General features: G+C 58.4%; 1 protein-coding gene across 4 annotated transcripts in view; it reads left to right on the top strand.

Moving 5' to 3' along the window:
* Positions 1-24,044, top strand: part of ATP2B4 (ATPase plasma membrane Ca2+ transporting 4) — a 56,186-nt gene that overhangs the window by 4,620 nt on the left and 27,522 nt on the right. For 3 of the 4 annotated variants that reach the window (XM_062013477.1, XM_062013480.1, XM_062013479.1), the window contains exons 2-4: positions 17,003-17,445; positions 22,020-22,217; positions 22,988-23,245. In XM_062013477.1, the coding sequence (XP_061869461.1) occupies positions 17,250-17,445; positions 22,020-22,217; positions 22,988-23,245 (652 nt within the window). In that variant the 5' untranslated portion in view covers positions 17,003-17,249. Of the gene's footprint in view, positions 1-16,868; positions 16,892-17,002; positions 17,446-22,019; positions 22,218-22,987; positions 23,246-24,044 lie in introns of those variants that run through there. The other variant, XM_062013478.1, reaches the window with a different exon arrangement.

Raw genomic sequence — 24,044 nt, 5'->3', positions numbered from 1 at the left:
AGGAGCTGCTGCTGTGGTTCCTGGGGGCACGACTCCATCCCACCCCACCCTCACATACCCCCACCTCTTATTTTCAATCCTCTGCAGTATCCCCACGTTTTGCCCCTGCTGAAGCAGCTGTGGGAGCAGCAGAGCTGCTGCTGTGTGCCTGGGCAGAGTGCAGCACGTAGGAGTCCCTACCCGGAAGAGTTTGTCCGGCGGGGCCGGGGAGGGAGGAATCCGATCCCTCCTTTTCCCAGGCTGGGATCCCGGCGCGCTTTGCTTCCCTTCCCTTCCTTCCCTTGCTGTGCCTCCCCAAGCCCCCTGCACAGCTCTGGCCTCCTGCTCCTTCCTGGCTGCAGGAGAAGGCTCAGCACCACCGATCCTGCTCCTGCTTCCAACGGCTGCTCTCTGGCTGAGGCATGGAAAGGTCAGCCCTGCGGGACTCGGCTCCCTTAAGGAGCTGGAAACAATCCGGATCCTTCTGCCACGGGGCCTCAGCGGTTGCCAGCTCCTGGGTTGATCCCAGCATCCTCCTCCCTGGGCAGAGAAAGGATTTGTGCTGGGGGAGGGATAGGGCTGGTCGGTGATGGCAGCCAGGGGGGGTGGAAGCGGGACGGGCTGAGGCCTGAGGCGCTCACTTCAGCAGTGGCAGCGGTTAAAGCAGGGTGTCCTGTGCCAAGGGCAAGAGCCAGGAGGGCTCCTGCCTTCCCCAGGCTAAAAATAAGCTGCTGGCCCTCAAAGTGCTGCCTCTGCTTCCACTGTGGGAGGGGGGGGCTGGGGGGTGGGCAGGGGGCAAAGCTGGGCAGGAGGGGGCCGTGGGGCAGCTCAGCCGTGTCAGGGCCTGCCTGGGACTTGGTGTGACCTTTGCTCTTTGAGCATCGGATCCAGTGATCAGATTTTCAGGTCCAGGCTCAGATTTCGGACAGAAGGTGTCTGATTTTCCCCCTGGTTTCCCATGATGCTAATTAAGGACCCTGCTGCAGCAGTTAGAGCTTTACTGTCCCTTCTCTACCCCTCGCTTGCCCGGGCAGTGCTGATGGCCTTGGCCAGCCCCGTGGCACAGCCTCAGCTTTTCTCTTCTCACCTTTTGTTCCTGCTCAGAAGTGCTGATGCTTGCTCTCTCTCTCTGCTTCAGCCTTCCCAGAGGTTTAGTGGCACAGCATCACAGCTCTCTGGCTCTTCTTGTCTCTTCCCACCTTCTCATCAGCTACTTGAAAGCAACCTCGGGTTGCTCGAGCGCTTGGCTGTCGTGGGCAGATCTCGGGCTGTGTGGATGCTGTTTCACTGGAGAAGGGCAAGCTGAGTTCTTGCTTGTGCCATCTCACAGGCTGTTGCTGCTCCAGGCATTCAAGAGCCAAGAGGATGAGGGAGAAGGTGGTTTGGTCCTCGAGCATCTTCTCCTCTCATCCCCTTTCCGCATGGGCTGAAGCCCCCGCTGTACCCAGGCTGTGCCCAGGGGTGTGGGGATGGCTCCAGGTGTGACCTGCTGGCTGTGAGATGTGGGGCAGGGTGTCTGGTTGGTTGTTGTAGCAGACTCTGGGCTCAGTTTGGCACCTGTACAGGCTGCTGTGACCACACAGCCCTGCTGGGACATCCCACTGCAGCTGCCAGGGCCTGGTGCAGAGCTTCCCTGGCCTTTCCAGCAGCTTTCTGGGCACGTGGCTGGGCCAGGAGCACAGATCCATCATGGCCTCTGTGATGGAGACAGCCTGGGGCTGACCCAGCCTGGCAGGGAGCTCCTGCTCTGGTGTGAACCCAAGTTAAATATTACCTGCTGCCTCTGGAGCAAGGGGAGATGGGTGTGAGGAGGGGGACTGCAGGGACTGGGGCCAGTGCTGGGCTCCCCAGCTGCAGAGGGACAGGGAACTGCTGGAGAGAGGCCAGTGCAGGGACACCAAGATGCTGAGGGGATGGAGCATCTTCCTTGTGAGGAAAGGCTGTGGGACCTGGGGCTGTTCAGCCTGGAGAAGAGAAGGCTGAGGGGGGACCTCACCAACACTGACAAGTACCTAAAGGGTGGGTGTCTGGAGGATGGGACCAGTCTTTGTTCTGTAGTGCCCAGTGCCAGGACAAGGGCTGATGGGCATCAGCTGGAACACTAAAAGCTCCCCTTAAACACAAGGAGAAGCTCCTTTGGTGCTGAGCTGAGGGAGCCCTGGCCCAGGCTGCCCAGGGAGGGTGTGGAGGCTCCTTCTCAGGAGGTTTCCAACCCACCTGGACACGTTCCTGTGCCCCCTGAGCCAGGGGAAGCTGCTTTAGCAGGGGCTGGGGCTGGATGAGCTCTGCAGGGCCCTTCCCACCTCCACTCTTCTATGGAGTTGTGGCTCTGCTGGAGGCAGTTTAGTGGTGCCAGATGATGCTAGGCTGGTAATTTTTGGAGCCTGAGCTGCCAGTGGGATGGGCTGTCAGGCTGAATTGTGACAGCCCCACTGCTCCAGAGCAGGAGGAAAGCTGCAATAACAACCTGTATCTACACATTACTCAGTGCAGGGGATTTATCCCAGAGCTGGCAGAGGCCTGGCTGCATTTGCCTGGGGATGCTGGGGGAAGCAGAGGTGAATCAGCCACAGGGAGCTGGCACCAGAGGCTTGGCTTGGCTGTGGAGAAGCTGAAAGCTTTCCTGGGTGTCCTGGTGCAGACGTGGCTGTGAGTCACTGTATCCTGCTTGGGAGAGTGTGGGGACCTAAAACTTTCCTTGGGGCAGCTGAGGAGGGTGCTGGTGGCCACAGGGATGGGTCCCTGAAGGGTCCTGCTGTGCCCACTGTGGGGGCAGGGTTGTGCTCATCACCCAGGGACGTGGCTGTAGGGTTGGGGAGATCCTTCCTGCAGCCAGAAACCCTCATGTCCCAGCCTGAGCTGTGGAGTGTGAAGCTCCCCAGCCTGTGTTTTCCAGTGTGACTAGTGCTGGCTATTTTTAGTTGTCCAAATTAAGCTTGCCTAAATGATGTCTTTTGAGGTTTATTTGAGGGAGGAGGCCTGAAGTGGTGTTATTTCCCAAGTGATGAGTTGCTCTTAAGTCTGACCCTAGATGGACTGTCCAAAAAAACAAAGGGGAAGGATCAAACCAGCTTGTGCTTGGGCAGTGTTTCCTCCCTGGAGAGCTGCAGGGCACCTCTGGGTATTTCCTGAGCCAGGAAGAGATCTTGGTAGAAGGAGAAAGCAAGCAGGCAAGAGCTGCTCACCTCCCCATGGAGGGGAAAAAACAGCTGTATAACCTCATCCCAATACTTACATCAGCATCCCTGGGGATACACTGCACCCCTGGGAGCTGGCCTTGTGAGCACTCCTCTGCTCTGCAGAGTATTAAATCCACAGGCTGCTCTTCCCAGGGGCAATTTGAGTTACTCAGTGTGTGCTGGGTGCCAAATGGAGCCCATCCTGACTCCCAGAAGAGATGGGAGGAGGCTGGAGCTGTGTGTTGGGGTGCTGAGATGTTGCTCTGTAGGTGTTTGTTTGAGGGAGGCACAGCTGGGGGTGATGGAGAGGTGGCTGTGCTGGTACCCAGCAGGTACTTGAGGGCTGGGTGCAGTTTGTCCCTTGGGTGCAATTACAGGCCAGGCTCTGGTGAGCCAAAATCCTTCCACAACATGCTCTGGCTCTGTATCCACCACTAAATTCTGTTGTGCTAACTCCTGACCTGCTGCCTTCCATCTCTTTCCATTCACTGCTTCCCTTCTTGGCATTGTTTCCCCCCTCTTTCCATCTCTCCCCATCCGTGCCTGCTGTCTGTGGACACGCTCATCTCCTGTGCTCCTGGTCTCACCTCACTGGGCACCAGCTCAGGCATCCCTCAGTGCCTTTATTTGGGGTTGAGTGCAGGAATGGGCCCCTCTTCCTCCTTTCCTACCCTTCCATGCAGCAGCTGGGTGTTTCTCTGCAGGGCAGCAGCAGGGGAAACCTCTCTCTCCTGCAGTTGAACGTGAAATGCATCAAATCCTTGCAAGACATTGCAGATGGTGCTTCTGCAGCACAGGGGGGAATCTGTGCTCTGTGCAGGTGTCCTCAGCAATCTGTGGGCAGATGTAGCCTGGAGAGAGGAGGCTGGAGGTGTTTCCTGCACTGCCTGGCACTTCCATTCAGGGGGCTGTCCCTTTTCCATTCGGAAAGGACAAGGAAGGATCCTCCCTCTCCCCTGGACACAGCTGCCTGTGCAGACTGGCCTCGCTATTTCTCAGCCCCTGAGACCTTGCTGTGCTCCATCCCTGCTCGAGGGGATCACTTTGGGCACAGCATCACCAAAAAGGGACTCAGAAAAGCAGACAGAGAGGAGAGGGGCTTTCTGAATCTCAGTCTCCTTGTCCTGGGACCCTATCTGGCCGCCTCCCTTTGAGGGGCTGCATGGGAGCAGGGTGGTCTGAGGGCAGAACAAAGCTGGGTAGTGCTGGGGGACCCCAAATGATGCTGGGGAACCCTCAACCAAGCAGGCTCCCCTGACACTGAGATTTGCTTTTTGCTTTCCCACCATCCTCCTTATACAGAGAGCAAAAGCCCCTGCCTGGGCTCAGAGCACAACACAAAGGCTGAGGGAGAGGATGATGAAGGAACCCGTTACTGTGGGCAGCTGTGCATGGGCCAATGGGGAAAGGGTGAGGGCAGAGGAGGCAGAGCCTTGGGAGAGATTACAGCTGAGCAATCCAGGGTAGGATGCCTGGGGCAACAGGAGGAATTGTGGCCATGCAAAATGCCAGGCACTGGGTGGGTTTTGTGTTTTCCCAGCTGGGTGGTGAGAGGCTCCCTGCAGGCAGCACCACTGGGGCCAGCACTCAGCCTCTGTACCCCAGGACCAGGGTGGGTGCCTGCAGGGAGCCAGGACTCGGTGTCAGCTTCTCTCACTTGGTTCCCTCATCACCAGGCTCTGTCTGCTTCCTGCCAGCACGGCCCTAACACCCAGATCACAGCAGTAATCTCTGCCCTATCGCTGCTAAAGCTGCTATTATCCCCAGATTAGTGCTGCTGCTTAGATACCCACCTGGATAAATGCTGGTGAGAGGCAGGGACTGTTCTAAAGCCTCCCATGGCTCCTGTGCCTCTGAGTCCAGCACTAAGTGGCCAGGGGCCAGCAGTCACCTCAGCTGACCCTGGGGCCATGGCTGCTTTGTTCTTGCTGGGAGGCTGAGCAGAGGCTGCAAGGCTTTGGGGCTCTGGCTCTGTGCTGCTGAGGGCAATGGCCTGGAGGGGTGTCTGAACCCATGCAGCAGAGTGTCCTTGTCCCCATTGCATCTTGTCCTGTCTCCATAGTGAGTGTCTGAACTTGAAGTAGAGCTCAACCTAAGACTGGGGCTCAAGGCATTGTTGCAGGCTGAGACCTGGGGCTGTTCAGTCTGGAGAAGTGCTGGTGACCTCATCAGTACTTACAAAGTGGGTGTCAGGAGGATGGGGCCAGTCTTAGCTCTGTGGTGGCCAGTGCCAGGACAAGGGCTGATGGGCATCAGCTGGAGCACAAACAGTTGCACTGGCACAGGAGCAGAAAGTCCTTTGGTGCTGAGGTGAGGGAGCCCTGGCCCAGGCTGCCCAAGGAGGGTGTGGAGGCTCCTGCTCAGGAGGTTTCCAACCCCACCTGGACACGTTCCTGTGCCCCCTGAGCCAGGGGAAGTTGCTTTAGCAGGGGCTGGAGCAGCTCTGCAGGGCCCTTCCAAACCCCCATCACTCTACAAATAGCAGGGTTTGGAGTAGCACTGTGAGGGGCACAAAAGATGCATGGTGATGGCAAAGCCAGGGGTGTGTGTCATTGCCAGAGGAGCTGGAAGGCACCAGCCCACCTGGAGGGCTGCAGGAGGTGGGATCCTCACCAGGAGCTTGATGCTGCCACTTCAGGAAAGGGATATTCCAGTTTCTCTGGGTTACTGGTGCAGCTGGGAGCCTCTGGGGTGCTTCCTGAAGCATCCTGATGTGTTTAGGATGGATTGTTACCTCTTTTAGGCAGAAGATCTAAGGAAGCTGGGAATGGAATAGCTGCTGTGGATAGTGCAGCTCTAACAAAGGGGCTTTGGAGAGCAGATGGGGTGATTTCCCCATCCAGCCTCCCTCTGTGCCCCCTGGGCTGGGCATGCTGGGGAAGGAGGTGCCCCAGAGGTGATGGGATGCAGCCATGGGTCAATGAGAGAGTGTGTCAAAGTGGGGTGAGGACTGGCTGTTGTGTAGGTCACCCCATGCACAGGGGGCCCAGCAGCCTCTCCATGGCATCTGGCTCCTGCACCGTGGCCACTCTCCTCCCTGGCATTTCACATCCCCCAGCCCCATTCCCCTGCTCTTTACTTCAACCACTGCTTCTCCAGATGCAGAACACATGGGGTGAGGGGGCTGGGGAGCAGGGACCCCAGGAGGTTCATGGTGGGGTGGGAAGAGGTGGATGTGCCCTTCCCTGCATCACTCAGCCTTATCCCAGCAACTGCCTTGGGTCAGCTTTTCCTTGCCTTGCCCCTCCCTGTGCTCTCCTGGCCCATCTGCCTCCCTCCTCTTAGCTATTGGTACATATTTTCCAGCCTCTGATTTGCCTCTTGTGCAAAGCCTGAAGCTTTGATCTCCCCATGCTGTCCCAGGCTTTGTGCCTCTCCACGGCTCTCCCTCACTGCCCAGCTTGCAGACTTTGTTTCCCCTCGTAGGAACCTTGCTTTTTGGGCTCCTGAGTCTCTCTTGCTTTCCCTCCCTCCCTCTCTCTCCCTCCCTTTAATTAGACTTCTTACTGCATGGAACAGTTTGCAGTTATATATGGAAAACAGCCTACACTTTCCCAGGAGCGGGGCATGTCGGGAAGGGAACCGGGAGCAGCCGGCACAGCTCTCCCTCAGAGCCCTGCTGCTTTTCCTAGCACACACACACTGCTGCTGCCTTCATTTTTTAACCCTTTTGGAGCAAGAAAGGGGGAGTTCCCAAGTTCCCCTCCCTCCCTCCCTCCCCTTCACACCATCTCCTTGGTTGCTTTCTCTCCCCCTTTTGCCTGGGGAACAAAACACTTTCCTCTTGGACTCTTGCAATGGAAGGCTGTGGATTTGGTGCTGGGATGTGAGGGATGCCTGAGAGCTGGGATTGGAGAAGGGATCCAGGGCTCAGCACTCTGTCTCTGTCCAGGATGTGATCCAGAGCTGGGACCACACGAGAGCCCTGGGAGCTGAGCTGCTGTGGAGCTGAGGGTGCTGCACCCAGGAGCACTCACCCTGTCCTCTTTATTCACATAGGGAGGGTGGCAGGAGGGGCAGTTGTGTCCCCAACCCTTCACCCTGTTGCCAGGGCTGCTGTCAGTGTTGGATGTGGCTGTTGGGTTGTTCCTCCTGCTCTCCCTGAAGCTACTGGGGGCTGGTTGGACTCACTGCTGCTGCATCTCCACTTTGGGGGACCCCCTGCTCACTGCCTGGGCTGTGCACCCCAGCAAGCCCCTGCCTTTCCTCATGGTGCTGAGCAAGCCCCTGCCTCAGTTTCTCTTGCTGTGAACAAGGGGGGATTTCTCTGACTCATTGCTGCTCTTTGGGCTCTTGCTGGGGCTCTTTCTGGCTGCTGAGCAGGGCAGGAGGAGACAGCTCATCGTGGTGCTCCCGTGGAGAAGGTCAGTGCTGTGCTCACCCACATCCCTCCCTGGGTTTTGGGGTGCTCTGACATCCAAGGGCTCAAGCTCTCAGGCTCCTGGCTCCCAGAAGCAGCAGATGCTTCTCCCAGCCGCTGCTGGGAGGAAGTGACGGGACCTATTTTAAGCCCCTGGGGATCTTCAGGGTAGGAATCCCCTGTCCCTGTGTAATCCTGCTAAAAATACCATGGCTGTGCCTGTGTGTCCTGGCCCACAGCTCTCTCTCGGTCTCTGGGTGTTGTTTTCCTTGTGAGACTCCCCTGTGCTCTGTAGGTTGGTTCTTGCCTGATGGTTTTTGCTGAGCAGGACGTAGAAAGGTGGGAGTTGGGATTTGCTGGGGTCTCTGTCCTGCTTAGGGGCTGGGAGAGGCTTGATGCTGTGCTCAGGTGTGTTGCTGCCTCAGTTTCCCTATCTGTGTGATGTGGGGAGATGAGTGTTGCTCCTGCCAGAGAGCATCTGCACCCAAGGCTCATGGGCTGTCCCGTCTGCGCAGGCACTGGAGCAGTGGGGATGGCTGAGTGCTCTGGGGCCAGGCTGAGCTGCCTGGAACATCCCTGGAGCATCCCTGCCTCTCCCCTTGCTCCTCTGAGCAGCACAGGGCTGGCCTGGCTGCAAGGGCTATGGGTGAGCTGGGTTGGGCTCTGCTCTGCCTGAGCTCCTGCTAAAGTGCCAGTGCTGTGCCTCTGCCCTGAGAACCCTTGTGAGCTCTCTGCCCATCCCTCCAGGCAGTGCTCTCAGCTCCCCTGTCTCACTTTCTGCATGAGCCTTGGGATTCCATCCTGACCTCGTGGCCTGTGCCCTCTCCTCCAGCCCTCTGGCCAGCACAGATGGCTGCTCCCAGCCACGCTCAGCACATCAGCACTTCCCCAGCCACATGCTTGGAGTGAAGCTGTGCAGGGACCTGGCATCTGCCCAGGATGGGACCCAGCTGCCCATCCTGATGGGATCACTGGGTGGCATCTCCCTTCTGCAGGAGGATGCTGATCTGTTGGCGTCCAGCCATGCCCTGAACTAGAAGGATGCAGGTCAGGCTGAGTGCAGGATGTGACCATTGCTCTACATCAGTGGTGCTGCAAGGGGTGTTGGAGACAGAGCCTCAGGCTTGGTTTGCTGCCTCATTTTGATCATCAAATCCTGATTTCAAAGCCATGTAAATCCTAAACCTTTCCCTACCTTGTTTCCCCTACTTGCTCCTTTGCCTCTGGGCTGTAAAACAGCACTAAGAGAAAGCCAGGACCAGGTCTGGCTGAAGTGCAGGAGGAGTGGTTGACCCTTGTGAATGGAGAGGCTGTGGGGAGCATTTTGGTGGGGGCTGTCTGCCCCAGACATCTCCCACCAGGGCATTGCAAAACAGCTCTTTTTTCATTCCCCTCTAGCTGAAGCTGGAGTAAAGAGTTGCCCAATATGTGCCAGCTAATGCCTTATGACCCAGCACAAGGGTGCCTGGTGCCTGGGATGGGAGGAACCAGTTTCCCAGTGCTGAGTAGGAGGGAGAAGGAGCAGATAAAGCTTCGTGCTGGGCACCAGCAGCACTGGGCATCCCAGGGCTCTGCAGCTCTCCAGCTCACTGGGCACCCGCTGCCTTTGCTGCTGGCAGAGGGCTGGCAGGAGGGGATGCTGTGCCCCTCTGAAAGGTGAAAGCTTGAGGGCTGCAGGTATTTGCTGGTGCAGGAGAGGCTGGGGTTTGCTTTCTGCACACTCCTGCATTCTTCCACCAGCTCTGCTACCTTGTAAAGCACAAAAGAATAATGAGAGGAGCTGGAGTGATTTAATGCAGGCGCCGGGAGAGAAATACCAAGGCCTTAGATGGAAACATTCCCCTTGACAGCTTGCCTGGAGAATCCCTCCTTTCTTCTTTTTTTCCAGCCCTCCCCCTCCCCGAAATTCCTGGGCTGCTGCACCCTGTGATGTGGGGAAGCCCCAGGGGGGAGGTGTGGGCAGATTCCTGAGCCCCCAGCTCTGGCAGCTGAGCTGCTGCCTGTTTGTTGCACGTGGATGTGTCATCCTGGGGCTTGGGGCAGTGAGAGCCAGGGGCTTGCCCTGGCCTCTGGGCTTGGCAGCAGGCTCAGGGCAGCAGGTTTTTGGGGAGCCACGTCATGAAGGGCTGCGGCCGTTGGTGCTTGTTCCACGCCTCCGCAGCTGCCCAGCGCTCTTCTGCCTCCCTCCAGCCTCTTCCCTGCCTTTTGCAAGAGCTAATTGCTGCCTTGGGCATGCAAAACCCCTCACCCAACAGTTTTCCTACCTTCATTATTAGGAGGCAGCAGAATACTGGTTAAAACAGAGCCAGGGCAGCTGTGAGGCTTGTGCTCCCTGCAGAGATGCACTTTAGGAGAGGGTCACCTCTAGCTTGTGCTTTCCTCTTGGTCCCTGGTGCATGGCTCAGAGCTGCCATCCTTGCTTTTGGTCTCCAGAGCCTGGTGGGAGGCAGGAGATGAGGAGGATGATGTGATGGTGTAATGCTGCTCAGAGCAGGATGATGCTCTGCTGTCTTCCCCATCCGTGGTCACTCCAGTGCCAGTGTTGGTGTGTCGGGGCTGAGTGTGGGAAGCCAGTGAGAGCTCCTTTGGGGCTGTGAGCCCTGCCTCGTGCCCCTCACACACAGCAGCCCTCAGTGCCGTGCAAGCACACCGTGTGAGCTGCCTGTGCTGGCAGCATGTGCCTCGGCAGAGCTTGTGTGGGAGAAATACTACGAGCTGTGTCAGCCGTGGGCTGGTGCAATTCACACGGCGGCAGCAGCAGGGGAGGGCTGGGAGCTGCTGGGGCTGCTGGAGCTGCCATCCCGTGCTTCTGACAACTCCTGTCACCCCGTGCCTGCAGCTCTCCTGACAGCATGCTGGTGCCTGCAGTAAAGGGCTGTTTACTCTGCGTGTGTAGGGGGGGAGCTGGTGTGTGTCCCACCTCCCGTGTCCCAGCGTGCAGACGGGGAGATGCGGAGGAGTCGGCACCACGTGGGAGTTGGGGAGTGTGAGTGGCTGTGCCCATGGAGATGCTGCTGTGGGAGCTGCTGGTGGGCTGGTGCAGGAGAAACCCTGAGCTCCTTCAGTTCTGGGCCCTGTATGACAAGGAGGACACTGAGGGGACCGTGGCCAGAGCTGGGGAAGAAGGGGCTGGGGCACAAGGGTGCTGGGGAGGGGCTGAGGGAATGGGGGTGTTGAGCCTGGAGAAGAGGAGGCTGAGGGCAGCCAGCAGCACTCTCTGACACTCCCTGACAGGAGGCTGCAGGGAGCTGGGGGTTGGACTCTTCTCTCCAGTGATGGGACAAAAGGAAACCTCAAGTTGCCCCAGGGGAGGTTGAGGTTGGAGCTGAGGCAGAACTGTTTCCCTGAGAGGGGTGTGAGCCCCTGTGCCAGGCTGCCCAGGGAGCTGGGGGAGTGCCCAGCCCTGGAGGGATCCCAAAGCTGTGGAGCTGAGGTGCTGAGGGGTCAGTGCTGGGCTGGGCAGGGTGAGGGGAGGGCTGGGATTCCATCAGCTTGAAGGGCTTTTCCAACCATAATGGTTCTGTGACTGTGCCTCCAGAGGAAGTTGCTGTTCCCAGGCTGCAGCATCAGCCCTGCCCTGTGGCCAGGTCACTTCTGTGCCGTGACTCGGTTTCCCCTGGCACAGTGTCACTGAGCTCTGCTGGGGCTGTGTGAGGCCTCAGCACTTTCTCAGTGCTTTGCTGGTTCCTTTTCCAGCTGCAAAACCCTGGAAAGTCACATTTCATTCTCCCAATCTTGCAAGATGAAGGTTGGGAGCTCCTCCCCCCTCTTCATTGCAAGGGAAGTGAGAGAGTTTCGCAGTCATTGGGGTCTCCCCCACCGCCAGATTTTGTGCTTTGTGCTTTGTGCTTTGTGCAGCAGCCTGGGTTGGGTGTCACTGGGGATTTCCCACTGACAGGCACTGGGGAGGGAAATGCCACCGTCCCCTCCCCTGGGGCACTGCACAGCCTGCCCTGAGGCCATGTGCTGGGGGAAGGAAGCGGATGCTGCGGTGGGAGGAGGAGGAGGCAACGTCCCCTGGGCAAGGAGGTAACGGCCTGTGGGCGATGCAGGTGCCCACCCAGGGAGCCCTGAGGTGGGAAGATGGCTGGTGTTGGCACCCAGAGCCCAGAGGAAGAAGCATGGAGAGGGGGATACCAGCATGACTGGGGGAAGAGGGACAGATCCTGCTCCCTTGCTGCACGAGTGCCGGTGGAGGGTGCTGTGAGTGAAGCTTGTGGGTGGAGAGGTGCATCTGGGGTGTTTTGGGCTGGCTTTATTCCCCCTCAGCTCTTCCACCCTTCCCTGCTTGGGCCATGGCCCCTCTCCATGGCATTAGGTGCAGGTTCTTGCACTGTCACCTTCGCTGCCCCCTCTAAGGGGGCACCTCATCCCCATCCTGCACCTCTTTTCTTAGCTGCAGGGGGAAGTGCTTGATCCTGAGCCTGCAAACCTGCCCTGGGATGCTCTAAGGGGCTGTGAGCTGCACCCCTACCCTCAGCAGCCAGCCCCAGCCCTTGGCAGTGTGCACTTTGCCACTGTGACTTGCCATCTCAGCTCCTTTCACCCACCCCTCTCCCGAGGAGGTGAATAACACCCAGTAGGTCTCTGGATGCCCGCTCTGACTGGCCTCCCTGGGCACCCCAGGCTGCTGCCTGGCACGGGAGGGGTTAAGCATGGGTTGTTCAGAGCAGGGAAGGCTCCTGCCTTGCTGCCTTTGCTGCCTTGCCATGGGTGTTGCTGGGAACGGGCTGAGCCGCTCGCTGCCATCTGCACATTGCGATTTGGTGAGTGTGCAGGGGAGGGGCCCCATTCTGCGCCTGGGTGCTGTGGCCCCCGGCTTTGGGGGGGGTGGGGATGGTGAAGAGGGGAGTGTTGCTCTGCTGCAGTGCAAGGGGGGAGGTGGAATGCTTGGGAGGAGAGTCTATTGCTGCTCAAAATCCACCAAGCATCAGTGTTGCCATGGCCTGGGGATTGCTGCTTGCTCCAGGTCACCCTGGGCAAGTCACTTCATCTCAGTCAGTGGTGGCTCAGGGGGAAACAGACCCAGCTCAGTCCCAGCAGGCACCTGGCTGGGGAGTTGTGGCTTCCCCACTTCCCAAGAGCAGCATCTGCCCAAGGATCTCTGTTGATACCAGGCAGGGTGTGTTGTGCAGAGCCCCACTGTCTCCCTGTGTGTCTCTGTGCTTTGTCCTTCCCCATCCCATCCCCTCCTGAAACACCCTTTGCCCGCAGCAGCACTCAATGTGTCTCTCCTGGTGATTTTTCTAAGCAGATGAAGCCTTTCTTTCAGCTTTTTTGGCTCCCTCTCCCATGGCAGCATTGCTCCCATGTGGGACCACATCTCTCAGCAGCCACAGGCGGGTGCTGAGCACTGCTGGGGTCTGTGTGGTGGGAAGGGCAGCTGGGCAGAGCTGCAGGGTCTCTCCCAAAGCACTTGACAGTGAGCACACAGGGAAAGGTTCTTCAGGCTGGTTTTTCTGCTTTAATTGGCTACTTTGGCTTTTGGGGCCTGAGTGTCCATCTGGAGAGTCAGTCTGTCCATCCAGCTGTGCTCTGAGGCTCAGCACAGCCTCTCCACTGGGGATGCAGCTCAGCTTTTCATTTGCAAAGAGAAAAGTCTTAAACCTCAGCCAAGAAGGGTAATTTCAGGGTTTGGGTTTGGTTTGTGGTGGTGTTCTTTCTTTTTCTCCCCACTTGGCAACATAAACAGCATCCCTAACAGCTTTACATTGACTTTGCCATGGCAACCTACAGCAGCTGAGTGTTTCCAACACCCCATCCCTGAAGTGGGAGAGGAGATAAGCCCTGATGGGTGCTGCTCATGGGGCAGGAGAGCCCATGGATGAGGTGCTGTGTGTGGGGAAGGGATGCAGGCAGCCTCATACTGATGCATCCAGGCAGGTGCATGGGGAAGGTGATCAACTTGGATCCAAATAGTCTGCAGTTTTCTCAGTGGGCCTGATCCTGCCTGGCCCAATGGCAGTCTCTGTGACTCTGGGGTTGCTCTTCCTTGGCACAGTGCTTTCTGCCATGGATGGTGGGAGATGTGCAGGCTGGGGTGAGATGAGAGGGGTGTGGATTTCCCCCTTCTTCGTGGATTAAAAGGACACAAAACCAGCTGAGCTTGGTCAGGCATTGCTCTGTCTCTGGTTATCTGCTGGGGTGGATGGGGCAAGGCTCACATCTGTGTGCTGAGCTTTGGCCTGAGGGTGCTGAGCTGAGCAGGGGAGGCTCTATGCTCTTGCTGCTCAGGCAGCAGCCGTGGGCTGGTGTGTGCTGTAGGCTGTGCCACTCATGGTTTGGCTGCAGGTGTCACATGTAACATGTCCTGCTGGGTTTTGTTTCCCTTGTCCCTCTCTGAGCAGCCCACTCTCCCCACGCTTCAAAGCCAGCAGGTCCCTTCCTCATGCCTGCAGCCACTCTGCTGCCTGGGGTGGGCACAGGCAGAGGTTGCTGGGGCACAGGCAGAGGCTGCTGGGGCCTGGCACAGGCCTGTGGCCACTCTCCCAGCCAGGACAGAGGTGTAATGCAGCCGTTTATTATTCTGGGCAGGTTTGTCTGCAGCACCACATCGGCTTCGCTGCTCCTCGCCGACCGCTCCCTCCTCCCGCAGCCTGCACGCTCCTTCCCCCAGCCCACAGCTCCAGAGGGTCCGTGTCCTTCACCACCCTCAGCCCCAGAACTCCTCCCTGTTTGGAGCTGCCCTTGTCCTGCTCTTTGGGGGATGCTCAGGGGGTCCCATGCAGCCGGTTCACATGCAGGGCAGTCAGGCTGCGTCTCCAGCCTGAGCTGTTTCTCTTGCCCTGTGTGCTGAGGGGACTCTTGGGGAGCACTTGTTCCTCTCCAGTGCCTGGGGACCTCTGGAAATGAATTAGTAGAGTTGGAGATAGCTGGCTGAATGCTGCTGGGGGTCATTAGGAGCTAGTTGGAGCCATAGCTGAGGGAAGCCTGAGCACTCCACTTGCCTGGGATGGATCTTCACAGCCTGACCAAGGAGCCTGTGGGATGGGGCAGAGACAGGCCAGGAATGTGTCTCTGACCCCAAACTGGGGCTGGAGGAGGATGCTCAGAGCAAGTGGCAGGAGCCTTTCCCTGCCACAGTCCCTCCTTTCTCCCTGACCAGCAGAGCGTGTGCCTGGGGCTGGCCCTGCTGGAGGGAGGGCTGGTGATGATCGGTGCCCGTGGGCTCCTCAGGGGGTAATTACAGACTAGGTTGTTACAGTATTAATTAACTCTCTTTCTCTTAACCTCTGAGCTCTCCTCAGAAGATGCTAGTTGCTATGAAAGAGGAAAAAATTAGTGTATTGAGGTGGGGGGGAATTATCTGGGTGGGTTTTTTTCCTCTTGATCAGCAGGAGTCCAGTTAATTGGACCTGCTGTCTCCTGCTTCTGGCTGCCAGCAGCTTTCCTGCCTGGCAGTGAGAGATGAGCTCAGCTCCAAGAAGCCACAGGCTGGGCACAGGCAAGGATGCTGGGGCAAGGGGGCTGGTTCTGGTGGTCTCCTGCTTTATAGGGCAGCACTAATGCTGTGCCCTGAAGGGCAGAGTTTGGGTGCTCCAGGAGCTGCAGTGCTTCCCATCTCTCTGCTCTTAATGAAGCTGGGGAAGGGGCTGGAGCACAAGGAGCTGGGGAGGGGCTGAGGGAATGGGGGTGTTCAGCCTGGAGAAGAGGAGGCTGAGGGGAGACAGCAGCACTCTCTGACACTCCCTGACAGGAGGCTGCAGGGAGCTGGGGTCGGGCTCTGCTCCCCAGCAATGAATGACAGGACAAGAGGCAATGGGCTGCAGTTGGCCCAGGGGAGGGTGAGGCTGGAGCTGAGGCAGAACTGTTTCCCTGAGAGGGGTGTGAGCCCCTGTGCCAGGCTGCCCAGGGAGCTGGGGGAGTGCCCAGCCCTGGAGGGACCCCAAAGCTGTGGAGCTGAGGGGAGGGATGGGCTACAGCAGCTTCAAGGGCTTGTCCAAGCAATGATTCTTGGATTCTCTGCCTGCAGCTGGTGCATGGGACCATGGCTGGTGGCCCTGAGGTTCAGTTGGTGGCTGTTGCCTCCTGATAATGCCAAGAGCCGCCCTGGGTGTTGCTGACAGGGCAGGGAGCTGCTCACAGGGGCCAAGCCCTGGGTTGGGTGTGCAGGGAGGGGTTTGCTTTTTGGGGATCTTGCTGCCCCAGAGGTCATGAAGCTGATGTGGGGGTCTGGAATCAGGGTTCTTTGCAATGGGGTGCTGCTGGAAGTCTGGTGCCCATCTGTTGGGTTTGTGAGGGCTGATGCATCTCATTCTCTTGGGAAGCATTGACAGGTCTTTTTCCTTCTTCTCATTCTTGCCTGGCTGCTTGCTCTGCCACCTCTGGAGCTCTGTCAGTGCTCATATTGCCTTAGTGGCTGTTCCCCTTTTGTTAGTAATTCATATTGCTCTACGAAAGACTTTATTTGCTCTCCATAAAGAGCCTCCCTTGCAGGCTCTTTGCTTCTGTAGTGCTGGAGAGGTGTCTGGGAGCATTGCTGTTGGCATCTGAGCTTGGGACCAGAGCCAGAAGGAAAGACCTTTACCTCCTGGCCTGTGCTGCTCTGCCTGCTCCTTCCATGTCCCTAGCACCCATCTTCCCTGCCAGTGGGTGACCCCAGTCCCTTAAACCCCAGGGAAAGGAGCTGTAGGATGCTCGTGGTCCCTGCCTGGCTGCAGCACTTGGGTCTTGCTGGTTGAAGTGGTTTTTGGGGCTCACCTTCCATCCCTGGCAGGGCTGGGGTGGAACTTTGCTGGCAACAGTTTGGGGCTTTGAGATCTGAGGCCAAGAGCCCACTCTCTGCCTTTGAGGGGACAACGTGAGAGCTCACGAGCAGGATACCGAGTGGCTTCGTGAGACACAGCCTCAAAAGCTCAGTAATGCAAATCCACTCTATTTTGGAGAAAGCTGCAGCTTTTAGCAGCTTCTCTGGTTCCTGCCCACTCTCTCTGCTGCTTACAAGTCAGCTGGGTGCAGTGAGCCCCTTCCTCTGGGTGCTGGCTCAGCGGGATGCCTCCGCTTACCTGTTGGCAGGGCACTGAGCCAGCGTTCCCACCCGGGCCTGCAGCCCCAGGAGGAAGCAGCTGCTTTCCACTGTATTTTTAAACCAAACTGAATGGGAGTGGTTCTTTTTTTTTCTTTCATTGGGCTCAGGCAGCTGGGGGTTGAGTGAAGAACCACCTGGATGGCCCTTCCTGCTCCTGCTGGAGCCGCCACCAATGGCTTTCCCTGGGGTGTGACCGAGCACAAGGAGATGCCCCAGTCCACACTGAGCCTGTCTGAGCTCCTTCCCAGCTCAACATCTCCTCATCCAACATTTCTGGTCCAATCACGCTGAGCCCCGAGGCTGAGTGAACAAGCTGCCACTTCTAAACCACATTATCCCCGGCAGGTACCCACCCTGGAGTACCATTCCTCCCGTTTCCAGGTGCCATGGGGTACATCCATTTATCACCAGGCCTGCTCATACCCATAGTTTTGTTTCCCATCCTTGTTTTTGCAGCTCCAGTTGCTGTGGTATCCAGGGAGCCCTCCTCCTTCTGCGGGAGAAGCACGCTGGTCGTTGCTAAGGTCGCCTCCGCGGTAACATGCACATCCTGTTTACACCTTTATCCGGAGAAGTTGGGCTCGGTTAGAGGCACCCGCTTCACCCGGCTACCCCCCAGGGAAGGGGCATCCCCTCCTCAGACCCTCCAGGGAGGGAACTGCAGGAGCCAAGCAGCCGGCGTCGCCAGCACAGCGCCGGCGAGATGACGAACAACGTGGCCGACCACCACCCCGGCAACTCGGTCGCTGAAGGCAACCATGAAGGGGACTTTGGTTGCTCCATGGTGGAGCTCAGGAACCTCATGGAGCTGAGGAGTGCCGAAGCGGTCGCCCGGCTCAACGACTCCTATGGCGGGGTGCAGAACGTCTGCAAGAGGTTGAAGACGTCGCCAGTTGAAGGTGAGCGAGTGTCCCGTGGTCTTGTAGGGTTTGGGGCTGGCTGGTGCCTGAGGGCTGGAGCTTGGGTGAGGTTTGAGCTGGTGGCTGGAGGATGGAGAGTCAAATCAGTGTGGCAGAGCTCAAAGTGCGGCTGTGTTGCACAAGCCTCGGAGATGGCTCCCTGCATCTTAGGGAAGTGATGCTTGAGGGTAGAGAAGCAGGAAAAAGAGAAGCATCTTCTCTGAGGGTTCCCTCGAGGTCCAGCCCAGACCCCACATCCCTTGGGAGGATGGAGAGGAGGTGGATGGGGGCATGGCTTAGGAGCTGATGGGGTGTGAGGGGGTCCCTTCCTTCTGCCCAGCTGCTGGTCTGCCCTTGTTTAATCATTGACAGCAGGGCTGCGTGGTGTGTGGGTGAAGGAGTGAGTTGGAGAGCCCTGGAGAGGTGGCTGAGCTGCCTGGAGCTGGGTGTCACCATCTCAGCTGAGGGATGGGCAGCACGTCCCCAAAGGGGATCGCTGCTGGGGCTGGGAGGATGCACACAAGTCTTCCTCTGATCTTTGAGTCTTCTTGGGTGACCTGCTAGCTTAAAACCTGGTTGGGTGCTCCTGAGCATCAAGGGTTTGAACTGTGGCAGTGATGCTTGCCTGTGAGTGCTGGGAGGCTTTGGTGGGAGGATGTCACTTCTCCTCCCTGTTCTCTGGGCTAGTCCTTTGGGCCACCCCCCCTTATCTGCGAGGTGCAGGGGCTGCAGGTACCTTTGCACAGCCACGTACCCCTTCCTTAGCATTAAAAGGGGTATAAAGGGGGAGACCCCCTGCTTCCAGCACCGAGGGTTTACCTGGGGCTGGGAACAGCACTGGCAGGATGTGTCCCTGCAGGGGCTGTGTGGGATGGTGGATGTGGCTGTGCCTCAGCTCTGAACACTTGTGGGTTATTATTAGTGCTGTAAGCTGGGGCTTAGCGTGTTTCCCAGCTGTGAGCGGGACCGGGAATGGGAGACAATATCGGGATGTCATTAGAGAAGGGGGGGAGTCCCGGTGGAAATACCAAGTCCAGGTCAAAAAACAATGTGTTGGGCCCTGCCAAAGTGGGAGCGTGCTTCTTTGGGGGCTGGAGGAGAGGGGAGGAGGGAAGCAAACCCCAAAGGCTCTGCCTTGGCCCGGTGGCTCCTGCTGAGGGTGAGGCAAAGAGCTGCCTGGGTGCTGCTGCCAGGCACTGTTGGCATTGCTGTGTCTCCTGTGTATCCCAGACTCATCCTCTAGCCCTGTTCCCAAACCTCATCCTGTTGATCTCAGAGAGCAAAGAAAGGTTGTTTCCTATGAGTGGGGATTTTTAGGAGGAGCAAACACCTCAGGCAGCCTGTGGCACCTCTGTCAGAGCAGGGTGGTTGGCTCCTGCTGTGCCAGGGCTGCCCTGACAGCCCTGTGGTGCCACAATCAAGGGAAACCCCAAGGGAACTGGGAAGCTGCAGGCCAGGAGTGTGCCCCCTGCCTTCATGTGTCCATGGGCAAAGCCTGGGAAATGAGGAGTGGGGTTCCCAGGTGGCTGCTCATGCTGGAGAGTGTAGGGCAATGCAGGTGAGCTCATTTGCAGGTGGGATGTCCCAGAGGGAGTTTAGAGAAAGAGGTGCCATCTGGAGAAATGCCAGCTCTGTCTTGGCTTGTGTAGTGTGGGGCTTTTTCTTTCTGAGAAGTCTTTTGTGGAGAGCTGGGACTTGACTGACTTGTTCCTGCAAAAACCCCTCCTGAGCTGAAGCCTGGGAGTTCTGCTGGACCCAGGGGTAAGAGATGGGGCATTGCTGCATGTGTGGGCACTGGGTGCATGTCCTAGCTCCCTGTTGTGATAAACAGCCCTGTGCAGAAGTTTGTGCCCACCCTCTGTTCGTGGGAGTCCTCCCAGACCTCCTGCCCCACTGTAATATCCAGCAGAGTGTTGTGGGCAGCATCTGGAGCAGTTTGATCTCATTTGGGTGTGTGTGGCTCCTGTCCCTTGGTGCTGCAGCATTGGCTGCCCTTGGTCAAGCCTGGCACTGTCTCTCCTCGAGGGGCTGCCCTCACCCTGAAGGGTCTGTGGGCAGTTTGTCCTCATGGGTGGGATCTTTGCACAGTGTTTGTGCAGGGAGGGTCTCTCCAGCATCAGACTGGGGGTCTGCTCAGCTCTGCTGTTCTGGTTCTTGCCCTATAAAGTATCAGTGGACCCCAGCCCCTCAGAGCTCCTCCCAAAGGGGTTTGGTGGGGGCTGACTTGCTGCTGGGCACTGGCTTTGCACCTCCTCCATCAGCCTTGACCCCGCTGGGCAGGGTGGGATGGTGAGTGGGGCGGTGGTGGCAAAGCACCAGCAGCCTGGGTGAGTCACAGAGCCCAGCGTCTCCCTGCCCCGTGTCCCCTGGGTGTCAGCAAACACTCCCTGACTCACTCCTTTCCCAGCTGGGCCCAGGAGCTCGCTCAGGGGGTTCCTTGCCTGAGTCTTTGCCACCCCAAAGCTGCAGTGCCTCCCCTCCAATTGGGGCTGGGTGACTGCACATGAGGTTTGTTGTGCTGCTGTTGCTTGTGGCCTTCATCCAAAACTCCTAATCCTCTTCCCCTTCTAATCAGTCTCCCCAGGCCCTGCTGTGGCCCTGGCCAGGAGGGATTTGCTGGCAGCCCAGAGCCGTGGTGCATGCCCCATGGCCTCTGCTCTCTGCAGGGAGGGCTGTGTTAGCACAGGTACATGGAAATAAGGACAGGGAGCTGTGGAAAGAGTTCAGTGCCGGGCCACAAAGATGATGGAGTGGAGCATCTCCCTTGCGATGAAAGGCTGAGGGAGCTGGGGCTCTGGAGCCTGGAGGAGCCTGAGGAGTGAGCTCGTTAATGGTTACAAATGCATCAAGGGTGGGTGTGAGGAGGCTGGAGCCAGGCTGTGCTCAGGGATGGCCAATGACAGGACAAGGGGCAACGGGCACAAGCTGGAACAGAAGAGGTTCCAGAGACACACCAGGAGGAATTTGTTCCCTGTTGAGGTGAGGGAGCACTGGCAGGGGCTGCCCAGAGGGGCTGTGGAGGCTCCTTCTCTGGAGACATCCCAAACCCAGCTGGATGAGTCCCTGTGTGCCCTGCCCTAAGTGTCGTGCTCTGGCAGGATGAGGTCCTGCTCGGGATGAGCTTTGGAGGTCTCTTCCAGCCCTTGAGATTCTATTAAATACTCCCTTTTCTCCCCTAAACCGCCCGGGGAAGGTGGGGGTGGGTCATGTCCATGGGTGAAACATGACGTGGGCTTCAGAGGAGCCACGTGTGCCCGTTGCCCTGCCCCGGGGCAGCGTGGCCATGGCTGCCAGGCCTGCCCGGGCACAGGCCGTGCCTCTCCTGGGCCCTGCCCTGCCTCAGCCCGCAGCACTCCGGCTTAGCCATAGTTTCCATGCGTCCCGCCGGAGACAGTTGGGCGGGAACTGGGTGGGAATTGGGGTCGGGACATCCCTGGATCCGTCAGGGCTGGGTGGAGCCCGGGCTGCTCTGCCAACGTCCCTCCCTGCAGCCGCAGCAGAGAGGGCGAGGGGGAAGGGAAGACATGAGGGATTCATCCTGCTGCTTCCTCCTGGCAGGGGTAGCGTGGGGCTGGCAGGGAGGCGGCGCCTGAGCGGGAGGGCTTGGTTTGCCCCTCAGCAGGGCATGGCTGCCAGGCCGCCTCAGGCAGCAGGATGTGTCCAGAGGAGGGTTACAGCCGCCTGCCTGGTGCATCTCGGGAGCTGGCAGCAGCCCCACGGGCCATCTTAAGGTGGAGAGCAGGGGGTCAGTGAAAGCGGCGCTGGCCAGGGGCAGCCGCTCTCGCCCTGCACCTCAGTCAGCTTTCACAGGCTTTAATGCAGGGGGGTGATGAGGGAGGCAGTGCAGGGAGTTGCCATCTCCATTGCTGGCTCGTGCCCTGGCACGGGAGGGCTGTGGAAGCTGCTGTGCTGGCAGTGCCCTGCACAGGAGCTCAGGCCTCGTCTTTTACCCACCCTCTCCAGCGTTGCTGCATGAATCAGGAGCAGCAGCGGCTCGCCTCAGGGCTGCCCTGTGCCTTTCCTTGCTCCCACCACCCCTTTTCAGCAGGATCAACCCCGTTTCTTTTCCACAGCTCCTCACAGGAGCTGCCTTGAGGGGTGCTGCCCCAGCCTTGGGGTGTCTGTGGGGCTCAGCCGAGGTCAGAGCCGCTCCTGCTGTGCTGAACCGCTCTCTGCAGCGGCTGCTCCTCCTCACTGGCAGGAGAGAGAGGGATCAGGTGGCTGCCACAGCTCTGAGCAGCGCTGGCGGTGCCAGATTTACGGCTAATTTGATGCAGCATGTAAACAAGCCGGCCAGTGCCAACTGGCATTAACTGGCACTCGGGCGCTCGGTGAGGCTGCGGCGCTGGGGAGAGGCGGCTTGGTGTGCTCAGCCTGGCCCCACACACGTCTTGCCTCGCTGGTTGGGTGTCCTCTGCCCCATGGGTGACAGGAGCAAAGCCCTTGCCTTGGCTCCCCTCATGCCCCCCATGCAGCTGGGGGCTGCTCCTTGCAGGGGTCCCAGAGGTTCTGGGAGGGGAGGAGCTGTGGGTAGCAGTGGGGTTTGCCCTCATCTCCATCTCTCCATTCTTCAGGCCTGTCTGGGAACCCGACTGACCTGGAGAAGAGGCGGCAGGTCTTCGGCCAGAACTTCATTCCTCCCAAAAAGGCCAAGACGTTCCTGCAGTTAGTGTGGGAGGCACTCCAGGACGTCACGCTCATCATCTTGGAAATCGCAGCCATAATCTCCTTGGGCCTCTCCTTCTACCACCCTCCGGGTGGTGACAATGAATGTGAGTCCCTGAGGTTCTCTGTTGCAGGGGGATTGCCCAGTGGGGGACCCACGTGAGCTGCTGTGTCTCCTGCAGGGCTTTGGGATGGGTGCTGTCCTCAGAAGGTCACTCTGTGAGTCCCTCAGCTATGGTGCAGATGGAGCTGGGAGTTCATCCTTTAGGTGGTGGCTTCACCCCATCCTTGGCATGGTTTTGCCCAGGGACCTGCACTGGTGGATGTGCCCTGGTGCAGCTGGTACCATGGCATGGCTCAAGGCTACTCCTTGCTGCTCCCCTAAAAGACTCTCAAAGACTTCCCAAGCTCCAGAGGCCATTGGAGGGACAAGAGTGGCTGTGCCCTGGTGCCCCCCTCAACCAGGGAGTGTTTCCCCTTGCCATGACACCCCATGTGTGGCTGAGTGACGGTGTTGGTTGAGTTTCTCCTTCCCAGCCTCAGATCTCTGTATCACTGGGGGAGTCAAGCAAGTTGGGGATCTGGAGCTGCAGGGAGATGGTGACTCACTCAAGGGTCATGCAGCAGAGAGAAGGTTGGGTGCTGCAACTGGAAATAGAAGCCAGTTGTCCCAGCCCTCTCTGCCTGACCTTTGCCAAAAATGAAAAGTAGAGGGGGGGGAACCCCAACAAACGCCTCTAGGGATGTAAAAACCCTCTCCTGAGAGCAGGGGAAGCCCTTGGATCAGCTCAGGGAGGAAGAACTGTCTTCCAGGCTCTGCTGTGTGGCTCAGGGGAAGGTGGGTATGGTGCAAATGAGTTCTGTCCCCCGCCTGCAGTGTGTGGGCAGTCGACAGGCGGCGTGGAGGACGAGGGCGAGTCGCAGGCCGGCTGGATCGAAGGGGCAGCTATCTTGTTTTCTGTGATCATCGTGGTGCTGGTGACTGCTTTCAATGACTGGAGCAAAGAGAAGCAGTTCCGGGGCCTCCAGAGCCGCATCGAGCAGGAGCAGAAGTTCACGGTCATTCGCAAGGGGCAGGTGATTCAGATCCCGGTGGCCGAGATCGTGGTGGGAGACATCGCACAGATCAAGTATGGTGAGTGAAGGAGGAGGTGCCTGGGACCTGTCACTCCACCTTGGGAGCCTGGTGGTGCCTCCTCTTTGCTTTGCCAGCCCTTTTTGACCTGAGAGGAAGGTCTGGCTCCTCCAGTTACTCTGTGTGGCCAAGAGGCCAGTGGCGTCTTGGGAGGTGTGAAGAAGAATGTGAGCAGCAGGTCAAGGGAGGTTCTTCTCCTTCTTCACTCTGCCCTGCTGAGGCCTCAGCTGGAGTCCTGTGTCCGGTTCTGGGCTCCCCAACTCAGGAGAGACGGGGAACTGCTGGAGAGAGGCCAGTGCAGGGACACCAAGATGCTGAGGGGATGGAACGTGTGTGAGGAGGAAAGGCTGCAGTCCTGGGGCTGTTCAGCCTGGAGAAGGCTGAGGGGGGATCTCATCAACACTGACAAGTACCTAAAGGGTGGGTGTCAGGAGGATGGGGCCACACTTGTTTCTGTAGTGCCCAGTGCCAGGACAAGGGCTGATGGACATCAGCTGGAACACAAACAGTTCCACTGGAACAGGAGGAGAAAGTCCTTTGGTGCTGAGGTGAGGGAGCCCTGGCCCAGGCTGCCCAGGGAGGGTGTGGAGGTTCCTTCTCAGGAGGTTTCCAACCCCAGCTGGACACGTTCCTGTGCCCCCTGAGCCAGGGGAAGCTGCTTGAGCAGGGGCAGGGGCTGGAGCAGCTCTGCAGGGCCCTTCCAACCCCCACCATGCTGGGATTCTTGGATTTTGCATTAATAGGAGAAGCTCCAATGCAGGAGATGGAGCTCTGCTCACTTTGCTCCTTGCCAGCCCAG

Source organism: Colius striatus, chromosome 22 (assembly GCF_028858725.1).
Source record: "Colius striatus isolate bColStr4 chromosome 22, bColStr4.1.hap1, whole genome shotgun sequence".
NCBI lineage: Eukaryota > Metazoa > Chordata > Aves > Coliiformes > Coliidae > Colius > Colius striatus.
This window is presented reverse-complemented; position numbering and strand designations above follow the sequence as displayed.